Consider the following 12375-nt stretch of genomic DNA (forward strand, 5'->3'; position numbering starts at 1 on the left):
TGCACTCACTTCTAACCAAACACCACCTTTGACATGGGTAGAGAGGCCTATTTATATAGGGTTAATTGCAGATAGACCCCCGTATCATCACCCGATTGTGGATAGACCTCATGTAGTTCAATAGTTGACCCCGTGAGTGAAATTTTTTTTGACTTCTTTGTCTTCAAAGAAAGAGACCCCCCACCCCCACCCCTTCTTTTTTGGGCTGACAAATAGACCTCCTTGCTCCTGAGGGTAAAAGAGTGAAAATAATTCACTCAGGGGGTCTATCCGCAAATGGGTGATAGTATGGGGATCTATCTGCAACAATAGAAATACATGGGGTCTATCCACAATCAACCCATTTATATATGTGAATGACAAGCAATTACTTAGAAAGAAGATGCTTACACACGAAGAACCCTGATCAACAAACTCTGACGATGTTGTAGTGCTCGAGTGAAAAACTAAATGCACTGTTATATTGAAGATCTTTTGTCCCCTATGAATTATTGGTTGGCCTAATCACAGGTAAGAAAAATTGCAGTTTCAGCCTAAGCCGTCCCCATGTGAAGCTCTGATGTGCTTGGATTACTGTCAGCTGGCCAGACCATTGCCTAACCTCCTACAGTTGAATGAGTTGTCCTCATCGGCTTCTCAACAACGTGACAAGGAACACAGCCATCAAAGGTATGGGAGAAAAGGATGTGTCCTTTAGCATAAGGGACCCTTCAAGAGCCTCTCAGAGTTTAGTGAGTTGAATTTTGCCTTTAACTCTACCTTTAAAATCTTTATCACGTAACTGCATATTAATTGACATCTTAAAAGTTTGCATAATCTTTCCTTGTGACTTTTTGACGATATAGGCAACAAATTTAGGAAGTGATGTAACCACCAAGAGAGTGTCAAATCTGCTGTTTCGATCAGTTTATATGCGCTGGCTCAATTGCAGCCATCTGATCGCTTTTTTGTTTCTAGATATAATTGTAAGAAAGCTTATATCGCAGATAAACCCCTCGTACTTTCACATTGTCACACTTGTCACTCCTTAAGTTTGATATTGGCAAATAGACCCCCTAAAACTGAACTTAACTCCATAATCGCCCTCCGCGCCTTCTCTACACTGGATGGCGCGCTATTTCTGGCGAGGTATATATGTGGCAGAGATGGATTGGATGGTGAGGACAGGAGGAGCAGAATATGACAGTACAGGGATCTATCTACCACAAATCTCTAATAAATATTAGTTTTATGGACTATCTACCACAAATCTCTAATAAAGTTTAATCTTATGGGGTCTATCTGATAATATCAAATTAGTACCAAGTGGCACAACATGATAACATGAATGGTCTATGTGCAATTAACCCTTGTTAGGATGCAGTTTTGGCAATCTTTTTCTGTTTGTTGAATGGCGACGAATTATGATTGATTGGTTTATATAAGCTATGTGGATGAACGGGAGCGACGTCCATGCTTCTACCGTCATATAACAAGTGGATTTGGACTTTTATAAAAGCACTTCGATTCCAGGACGGAGAGGTAACAGAATTAGCATGAGGTTTCTTCATTATTCTTGATGATGTCAATGCCGATATGTAAGCTTGCCAATGAGGCATGTAGTCTGAATGCTCAAAACTAAAATTGGATACTTTTGGGTTGTCAATGCCGATATGTAAGAGCATGCTTGGTTCAGCAGCATTTACTTGCAAATGCGATTCTTCAAATTTTCGACCTGTAATATATATTTTTTCCGATTTTTGTCAACTATATATATGAAATCTTTTGTTCAGGAATTAGCAAAGTGAAGCAGGTTTGTTGTTTCTGTCGCATTAACATTTTGATTGATTCATTTGATTTCATTATAGACCTCGCTTATATGGGGTAGATCATGTGACACAGCTGAGAGACCAATTTGTATCAGTTATCCAATTTGTTTTGTTGATGAGCTCGTTTGAAGTACAACACATGGGAATGATTTCTACTAGCCCCAAAATGGTATGACATCGAAGTTCATTGTTGGCTAGCAAAAATGGCCCGGCCTATTGTTATTGATTGTAGGGATTTTATTCAGTTGCCCATGTGGACTATATTGCATCGACAAACACTAATTATTAGAGGTATATAATACCCCATGCTTGAATTTATGGAGTTAAGACCAATTTCGTGTCATGTTTATCTTGGTTAAAACCATGGAAAAGTATTTTCTAGCGTTCAAGCTTTTTGTGTAAGCTCATAGACTCAATCTGATTATGGTGTTGAGATTCAGTGCGACCCATGCAATTAGTAGGAATATTAATATTAATTACATAATATGTTCTTGTGTAGGAAGTGTTTTCCTTTTATAGTTCAAGAAAAATTGTTATCTAGGGCCCAAAATATAAAGACTCGTATGACCAGCCCCTTGCTCTTTGGGCTCACGCACAAAAGCCCCAAAAACATATTTTTTTATGTGAAAAATCACATTTTAGTAACAATTTTTCCCTTAATTTATGACATGATAGTTCTTTCTCTCACACGCTTCTTTAATTTGGGGTCTAAACTTCTTTGTTACTAGAAGCTTTTTTATTTTTATTTTTATTTTAGGAATACTAGAAGCTTTTTTGTGTCTTTATTTCTCATCATTCCAAAAGGGTGACAATATCTTCGACACATGGGATGTTCTTCCGTGTAGAAGAGCCACATGCAAACAGACAGATTAAGGAACGATGCGAGTATTTGTGTCTGCTAATTATTGATGGAGCCATATAATTAGAAAATGGGCAAGTGTGACGTCACCAAAAGAAAATCTCAGTGCGTAACAACAGGACAAAACTCCGGAAAAACCCACCCCATGTCACCTCATTGAGGCGGGTCCTACATTCTCTTTTTCCAATTTCGATGGAATTTTGATAAACCATGCAGAAATCAGTCCATCGAATGTAAGAACACACAAGACGCTATGTTAGATGCGGTGACAAAAAAAAAAAAAATTCCCAAAAACAATTGATATGTTAGAATAATAGAATTTGCTAGTAAGGTAGAGCGAAATATGTGTTCTACCAAAGTCTTGAATTTGTGAAGCTTCTAACTGCCAATCATTATCCGGATCAAAACGACATACTCACATGCAGAATGTTCTGATATGATTTGTATTCATTTTAAAATCAATACCTGAAGCACACGTCAAATCCTATTCTCTATATATGGTAAAATGCACGTAACCCCTCTCATCTATACCGTTAGTTGAACAAAACATTTTCAACCCGTTTATTAGCTTTTAAAACGTGTTTGGTTTCATCGGGGGTAAGGGAAGTTGGGGGAAAATAGGAGAGAGAAAAGAAAAGAAGTTAAGGAAATTATGTTCCCCTCAATTACACCCCAATTTGTGAGGGGATAATTTTTGTTCTGTTGGGGGTGAACTAAGGTGAACGAGAGGGAACTCTTACTCTCATGAAAGCTATCCGAACGTGGTGAATATGCCTCCTACCTTCCCTTCTCCCGTGTTCAATCCAAAATGATCCTGATCAGTCCTCTTCAATCCACAAGAAGGAGACGTGCAATTTGTAATTTATCTTTCTAAAAATGACATTTTAAAGATGCAAGTGCTAGTAAATGACTTGAGAGGAGCACCTTAAGATAAGAGTAAGGGGGGTTTAATTATGTACAAACTATTCTCTTATCTGGATGGATTTTTCTAGGAAGCATTAATATATATGATTTCTTCTCTCTCTCTCTCTCTCTCCTTCCTTTCCCCGCGGATTAACTGAACTGTGTTCTGATGAGTTCATCAAATCCATGTCCTTATTATAGCGGAAATAGAGGAGAAACCGGTGAAAGGTTGGGAGTTGCCAATCTGTTCATGGTGGGGACCAGCCCACCACGTCAGCATCCAGCGGAGGCCAGACCTCCCTCTCGAATAAAAAAGGTGACCACAAATTCATATATATGTGCACTAATTAATAATACATACGATAAAAACCAAAATCTATTCATCTCTCTCTCTCTCTATATATATATACATATATTTATTTATATATATATTAGTTGACTTAGCTCTCTCTAATTCCTATTAATCCTTCATCTCTTCTCTACAGACAGAAAGAATATGAGTAATTTGGGCATGATGGAGGCCAGACTGCCTCCTGGCTTCCGATTTCATCCGAGGGATGATGAGCTTGTTTGTGACTACCTCGTCCCCGCCGATGGCACGTGCGAGTTTCCGATGATGGTCGACGTGGACCTCAACAAGTGTGAGCCATGGGATCTCCCCGGTGAGATAAACTAGACTATGATATACCTCTCATGAATACACACAATAGATGCATCTTGTATGTTGTTATTCTTATTTAATTTCAGGGGTGGTAAACGATCGAATTGAAGCGAATACTAAGGTGTTTGTATTTGTATTTGTTTAAAATTATCGAATTCGAATGTAGACTCTAATATTCATATATCTAGTTTTTCTCGAATTCGAATTCGAATTCGAACTCGAACTCGAATACTTGGTATTATTTGATAAATATTCATGAATATTTATCAATACTTATCGAATATCAAAGTATATTTATTCCGCTAAAAATTTTAATTTTCAAATAATATTAAAATTCGTAAATAAAAATTATTCCTTTATAATATATGATAGATTATTTAAGTCTTAAAATCAGTATATAAAACTTAAGTAGAAATGATAAGTGAGTTAAAAATATGACATTATATGTGCAACAATGCAAATAATAAGCTGTGACCAGATTTTAAACGAAAATTTAATAGACAAACGAATCAAATATACATCTGGTTAAATTCTATTCGTTAGTAAACTTGAATACTAAAAAATATTTGTTTAGTGGTAAATGAACTACCGAATCGAATATTACTGAATAGTTATTCGAACAATTATCGAATTATTTGGTTCATTTGAGTAATTAGTACTGGCAGATCTACACAGTGTCTAGTTGTGCCACATTACACTGCTGGATCTGCATGCCACTGGGTTTAATTTTGTGTAGCGTGTTCTGCGATATCGATTGGACAGCGGTGTCGTCGTGTGACACCACCGGAACCAAATCCTTAATCCGCCACTGATCGTGAAGACACCATGTCTAGAAAATTTACTGATCGTGAAGACACCATATTATTTATTGATTAAATAATATGGATTTAATCATCATGCTATAATAATTACATTTTGTTTTGTTGCATGCTCTTTATCTAATAAGGACCATGTTATTGATATATTTTTCTCAGTTTGGTTAATTATTAATGTTTTATATGGGTTTATAACGGGAAAGGTTAAAAAATTGTTATGATCATTGGTAGTAGTATCGTTTGCTAGTGCACTTCAGAATTAGAGGACTGGCTTTTCAAGCTTTCTTAATTAGAAAGGAATAATTCCAAATTAATTATGAGGTTGGCAGAGAGTGAAAGGTTAATTAATTCCACAAAAAATTGTTGTTTCCTTTTTCTTCAATGGAACAAAAAATGAGGTTATGCGTATTCAGCCTTCTCTTTCTATAACAGAAAATATACTGGTGCAAAAAGTTTCTTCCTTTTTTATTTTGTCTATGCTTCCTTTATAAGTCTTATCTTGATTTTTCCCATTTCTATCACTCCCAACCAACAAATAATCATAATGTATACTATTTATCCCTCAGAAAATGAAGTAAGCCTTTATTATTTTTATTTTTTTTGAAAGATAAAATAAAATTAACATTATTTTCTGGGAAATGCAAGAAAATATTCTTATCTCAGCAGGTATCTATTTTCAAATTAAAAGAACCTGTAAAAATCTTTGAAGCCTCATTAATAACTATATAACGCGTGCACACATATACGTGTATATTTACACGGAATAACTTTTATTTTTGTTATTGTAAAAAAAAATTAAGAACAATTGTTAATTGTGTGCGAATTATACGTACTTTCAAAAATACTTATAAATTAACACAAAAAAGGTTTTATATCGGTGAAGACCACTACCAATTTTAAAATAAGAAACTTCGGTAAATGGATGATTGATTGAAGTATATATATCAATGACGAAGTTGATAGAATCAAATGGATTATTATTAGTTAGCTTGGGGACCAATATGGACTTGTACAGATGCACCATTTATTGACACACCAAAGTGTAAGGGTTAATTTCTCTGTATATCAATATCAATGGTGGGTTAGTTAGACACTGACGTTAACAAATTCGTCACAAAAAAAAAAAAAAGTTTATCTCACCAACGCTTTATCTATACATATATAGATGGAACCTTTCCTTAATTTAGTCGTCAATATCTCTACGTAGCTACCACTATTATTATTTTATCTTTTTTTTTTTTGGGAATTCATACAACATCATGGTGATAGTCACCTGCATTAACAACCTACTGCCACTGATTTGGATCCTTCACACCGTCACTTTTACAGACGGATCGCTGTCTAATCGTCCAATGATATTTTGATGATTATGACCATTCTTAATAATTTAATATGGTATTAGATCAATCCAGATTCAAATCTCACAAGCTGCACATTTAGAAAAGACTTAGAAAAAAGATATTGTTTCGTGGGTCTAAATTTCATTAATCTATAAAAGTTACGCCTAACCTGTAAAGAAACATACTGGAATCTCGTGAGTGCTTTATTAATTTTAATTTTTAATCAAAACAATTCATATTTATTCATTAAATTCTAAAAGGTCATGATTTAGGAGACTAGTGTCTTCATTGTAGAATCTAATGCCCTAATGCACAGAAGTTAATAATTATTACAAGATCCAAAGATTTTGTACATACAATTTGTTAAGATATAGATATTTTTATGGGGTATATATATTAGCTATATCTAAATTATTACACATGGTTTGTCCTTTAATCTATGTAGGCATCAAATTAATATTGCTTAATCAAATTTTGCATTAATTTTGTTGTTAGCAATTATTGATAATTTCCTTGTACCTGCAGATATTGCATGTATAGGAGGTAAAGAATGGTACTTCTTCAACCTCAGGGATCGAAAGTACGCGACTGGCCAACGAACAAATAGGGCGACGTTGTCAGGGTACTGGAAAGCTACGGGTAAAGATCGAAATATAGTTCGAAAGGGAACGCTGGTCGGGATGAGGAAAACCCTAGTCTTTTACCAAGGTAGAGCTCCGAAGGGGAAGAAGACAGATTGGGTCATGCATGAATTTCGCTCAGAAAGTAACGGTGAGCCCCCACCAAGATACTCTAGCAAGGTATGCCTCTACCATATATATATCCTGTTGAGCATATTTATACATGCATGACTTAATTTCATAGAATGTATTGTTTAATTTATGAACATACGTACGTTTTTATCTTAATTATATTATACACACATATAGTATCAGGCTTAATTAACATATTATTATATATGAGACGTGTAGATACACATGTGTAGCATGCATGTTTTCAATGACATTTTTCATGATTAATGTCAAAATTTTCAAGTATAGATCTTGTTAAAGGAAATTTAGCTTGATATAGGTGTAGATAATACTTTTGGACATCATCACGAAGCCCTTAAGTTAGAGTACCCTAGCAATACTAATACAACACTTGAATCCATACGTAGAATATCCTATTATTACTGTACTCTATATATATATATCTTAGCTATTCTAGACATAGGAAGGGGGAAATTAAAAACAATAAATAAAGGGGAAAAGAGAGGAGAAGAAACCACATTTAAGAGTTTTCGAGTCACTAGAGAGTCTGATTCCAAGAACAATATCAGCTACAATAGTAACAATTTATTTCCTTAAAAAAAAAAAATTTTTGAGTGAAATTTATTTGTTTAAGTTGCTTATATATATTTTCTGGATTTTGTGGTAACCTCTTTAATGGGATAATTCTTCAAAGTACAATTATCAAGAACAATTATAGACTAAATATTATTCAAACTTGCAAGTTTGGATTGACTAATTATTTCAAACTTTTTGAAATAATTAAGTATGTTTTTTAAGTACGATGGTTTGGGGATAGATGTCAAATTATAGTGCTTTTTCTAAGTTCCTATACCGCGTATCTTATTATTGCTAGAAAATTTTATATGCTCTCGCATCAGGACAGAGTATGTATTTTAAATTTCCTTGAACATACAATTATTAATTTTAAGTGTCTGATTCTTTCTTTATCTTATAAAAATTTTCATTAAAAATATTAGGCTGTTTGCATTTGAGGGATTTTTAGCATGTTCAGGGTAGAGGGTGAAAGTCACCCACCTTGCTATTTTTAAGCTTTGCATGAATCAATATTGTTTGTGAGAGGATAAGCTCCAGTTAGATCTTTTTCAATTGCCTTGTTAATTGTTAATCTCTGTAGGTCGTCATCAAAATACCTACTCGCCGGCTAATCACGTGTATTATATTTCTAATCATTCTACATCCAATTAATAATTATATAAATTAAGAGAAAATTCTCTAGTTACTCAGCCGACTCATTACCTTGAAACCTTCAAAACCTCAAAAACACATAATTATGTCATCTTTAGAATTTTTCTGTTAAAAAAAATGTCACTTTTAGATTTTTTTTTTTTTTTTTGATAATTAAGATGTCATCTTAAGAATAGATAGCAACATATAATAAGATTTAAGAAGTCCAATTAGCTTGGCACGGTATGCAACTTGCACTGAGGTGAATCTAGTGCCAAACTCTAGCTAACATGGTGGGGGGTAATTGGAATACAAATTGGCTCACTTTTCTAAAGTCATACTCAAAGTTTTGAATGTTAATCAGGTCAGCAGGCCAACCTGCTTTGCTCATAATTAAAAATAGAGGCTTATGGCTTTTGATTAATTAGTCAAAATAGATTAAGGCTCTGTTTGGTAAAACTAGCTGAAAGCTGCAAGAGTATAGCTGAAAGCTGTTAAGCTAGCTGAAAGCTGTGAAATTATAGCTGAAAGCTGATAGCTATGTAGCTAGCTGATTGACTAGAGCTGTTTGGTAAAAGTAGCTGTACAACTAGCTTAAATTTGTTAAATGACTAAAAAAACATGTAATATTATTGATATAAAATTAGAATTATTAGGGGCAAAAACGGAAGAAAAAAATTGGCAGCTCCTTCCCAAAGACAAACGCTACTCGAGGTAGCTTTCCAAAAGCTACTTGCAAAAAACACAATCTCCAAAATAATCTTCTCCTATTTTTTGTCACCAAACAGCTTTACTAGCTTATTAACCAAGTCAATAAGACACAATCTCTTAGATAAGACACAATCCCTTGTTGCCAAACAGTGCCTAACTAGGCACTATCTAATTCTAATCTCGCCACCTTTGCTCCTTGTCTGCCTAACCGTTCATTATTTTAACAAACTTTTCTAATTATTTTGAGTGAAAACTCCAACAATGCAACCTAATATCTTGTAATGAGAAATTGTTCATAGGGCCATAAAAACTGGCAACTAGTATGAGAGAGAGAGAGAAAAAAAAAACAGTTGGTGATCAACTTCTTCATGTCTATATACTCAAAATCTGAAATCTACAACTTTGACTATATCTTTCACAAAGCATGGATATTTTTGCCATTAGTTTTCTCTTTATTATATTGAATAATCATATAACCCATATGTTTATTTTGTTCAATTTGAATAAGGACCCAATTAGTTTTCATATATAAATTTTCTAAGTTTCTAACTCTTTATTACCATTTGCAAACTCTTATTTTCTTTCTTGTTTTTCCCCCTCCAATTAAAACAGGAGGATTGGGTCCTATGCAGAGTGTTCTACAAGAGCAGAGCAGTACTAGGAGTGACTCCATCCAGGCCACCAACATGCACACAAACCTCTCACGTGGAAGACACGTGCTCCTCCTCTCTCCCTTCGCTCACTGAATCCTTCATCCCCTTCAACCAAGCTTTCACCCCAAATCCAACCACAAACATACAAACCAACAACAGCCTAAGCACTTCATTTCAGCAAGTGCCCTGCTTCTCCAGTTACCCTCAAGTTATAACTACAACCAAACCTCAAAAATACACCGAGGACTTAGGCTCTTCTTGCTTTAATCAACTACTATCAATGCCTTCATGTGATAAAGAGGTGTTGAAATGTGTTATTGATCATTTCAGTAAGTTTGAAGGAGACCATCATGAAGATAAGAATATGACAAGCTCAGAGAGCTACTTGACTGAAAGTGCTCTGTCTTCTTCAATGTGGTATCCTTTTCAGAGTTAGATCCTTTGAGCTAGTTTAGTTCTTGTATGTACGCGCACGCGTATGTGTGTGCGCGTATAGGTATATATATACATATTACGTAAGTGTGATGATAAATGGTTTTTGTGAGAGTGGAGTCATGGAGTAGGAAAGAATAGGAAGAAAAATTGAAGAAAAGAAAGGATTCTCCATATTGTGTTGTAATGTATTTGGATTGTTATTTAAGGATTGCAAGCAATATATAAACGCCGTTTCATAGTCCTTGAAAACTAATTAGTTGTAGTAAATCAACTTGATCTTTATGTAATATCAAGTTATGCTAGAATTGGTGGAATCTTGTGATGAAAGTTTCTTTCTCAATATTGCTTCTTACGTTGCTCAATAAATTTAATCAAAGGCTCATAATTGCTTCAAATAAAAGAGATTTACTTTATTATATGATAAAATGTATTAGAAAAAAAATCATATATGATAATTTTTATTCCTATAGAAAAAAAATTATGGACTTTACCCTATCTTTCCGAAGAAAAACTCGCCTGCCTAAATATTTAAAGGATTTATTTTTCAACTTATTTCTTAGTCACACCTTCTAAACTGTTGAGTATTCATGTGCGAGTATAGTCCCACATTGACTGGATTAGAGAGAGTTATGATTTTAAAATAAAAGTTAGGTCAATACCAAGCAGCTATAATTTTTGGGTTAAAATTGGTTTTAAGTACCTATTTAAGGCTCTCTAGCTCTGGGTGGGCCAGGCTTACTCCTGATCACAAACTCCCTTATATTATAATGTTTTTCTGTTAGTACATACAAATTAACAACTAGATATGTGTAGATATCCTAGACATTCTTAATTCTTTAACAATGTCACCTCTAATAGAGGTCATAAAATTTTGTTTCTATGTGATCGTGTGAGCTCGCAAGAGCAAAAGGCCAACACAATTAGGTTGATGCGGTAAGCTAAAGTTGTCATCAAAATCCTACTTGCCTCTTAATAATTAGTTAACTAAGATTCTTGAAAGCAACATAGTACCAACCTCCAAGGGTTTTGTCTAACTCTTTCATCAGTTAATAATGTAATACCTATGCACTAATAGTAATTAATGCCTAAGCAAATCTACCATCTCAACTACTTATTGAAGATATGATATCAACATGGTTTTTAATGGCTAATGTGCTAGAGAAGATTGTGGTTTGGAAAAATGCTCATCAACTATAACCCATGGCATTTAGGCATTAAAAACTATGAGGGTTGATAATGAGAAATCTCATACTTTATTAGCAACCACTGAACAAATAACCAAGATATAAGGAGATAATTTCCAGTAAATTAATTAGGCATATTTATGTTGGATAGTGAATTCCTAATCTATTTTGGTAACATGAGGTTATTAGGATTCCTAATCTATTTTGGTAACATGAGGTTATTAGGATTCCTAATCTATTTTGGTAATAAGTTATTAGGATTCCTAATTTGATTTGGTTTTTGGTTTAGAATTCCTAGTATGTTTATGATTTTAGAATTTCTATATATATGGAACAATTGGAAGAGAAGGAGAAGAAAAATTGGGGATATTTGGAGCACAGAAAAGATGTATTTTCTGAGCTATTTGTTTAGGGTTTTGTTTGGAGAGATTAAGAGCTTGTTGGTGAGATTAGTTTGTTCCTTCGAGTGATTTGTAATCTCAGTTTATACTCTTTCTCTATTAGTGAAAACTGCATCCCCTTCTTACCCCGTGGACGTAGGCAACTTGCCGAACCACGTAAATCTCTTGTGTTAATTGGTGATTATGCTTGTTTATTTGGTTGTGATCTCTCTTGATTGGATTGTGTAATTCGACCGCTTCCGCGCCGCGCACAACAATTGGTATCAGAGCTCGGGCTACGCTTAGGCTATTTGGAGGAGTAAATCAATTTGAAAGTTCGACTAGGGCTTCGTTTGGTGATAAATGTATGATCTTTTTTGTAAAGACTCTATCTTTTTCAGTTTGGATCTATTCTTCGTTTGTTCCGTATTGGTTTGTTGGCGCTTGGGCTATTTGGAGGAGTAGATCGCTTTGAAGGCTCGTCGAGGGCTTCGTTTGGAGATAAAGGTGAGATTTTTCCTATTTGTGGATCTCATTGCCGTCGTGCGGGGTGAGATCGTTTGGAGACTCTTGTTAGGGTTTCAATTGGAGGTAAAATTCTCTCCTTTATCGGTTTGGATCTATTCTTCATTTGTTGGTGCTTTGAGATAGTTCGTCGAGATAGAAGG

General features: G+C 34.5%; 1 protein-coding gene across 1 annotated transcript; it reads left to right on the forward strand.

Moving 5' to 3' along the window:
• Nucleotides 3952-10392, forward strand: LOC109851009 (NAC domain-containing protein 21/22-like). Its single transcript, XM_020421111.1, has 3 exons — nt 3952-4232; nt 6912-7186; nt 9668-10392. The coding sequence occupies exons 1-3, from the start codon at nt 4067-4069 to the stop codon at nt 10142-10144; spliced, it is 918 nt and encodes a 305-aa protein (XP_020276700.1). The 5' UTR covers nt 3952-4066; the 3' UTR covers nt 10145-10392.

This window comes from Asparagus officinalis, chromosome 7 (assembly GCF_001876935.1).
Source record: "Asparagus officinalis chromosome 7, Aspof.V1, whole genome shotgun sequence".
In the NCBI taxonomy this organism is placed as follows: domain Eukaryota; kingdom Viridiplantae; phylum Streptophyta; class Magnoliopsida; order Asparagales; family Asparagaceae; genus Asparagus; species Asparagus officinalis.

Excerpts from the sequence above, each read along its gene's own strand:
- LOC109851009 (XM_020421111.1), top strand. The coding sequence starts at position 4,067 with ATGAGTAATTTGGGCATGATGGAGGCCAGACTGCCTCCTGGCTTCCGA. Across the intron at positions 4,233-6,911 it reads TGAGCCATGGGATCTCCCCG|ATATTGCATGTATAGGAGGT; the intron begins GTGAGATAAACT and ends TTGTACCTGCAG. Across the intron at positions 7,187-9,667 it reads CACCAAGATACTCTAGCAAG|GAGGATTGGGTCCTATGCAG; the intron begins GTATGCCTCTAC and ends CAATTAAAACAG.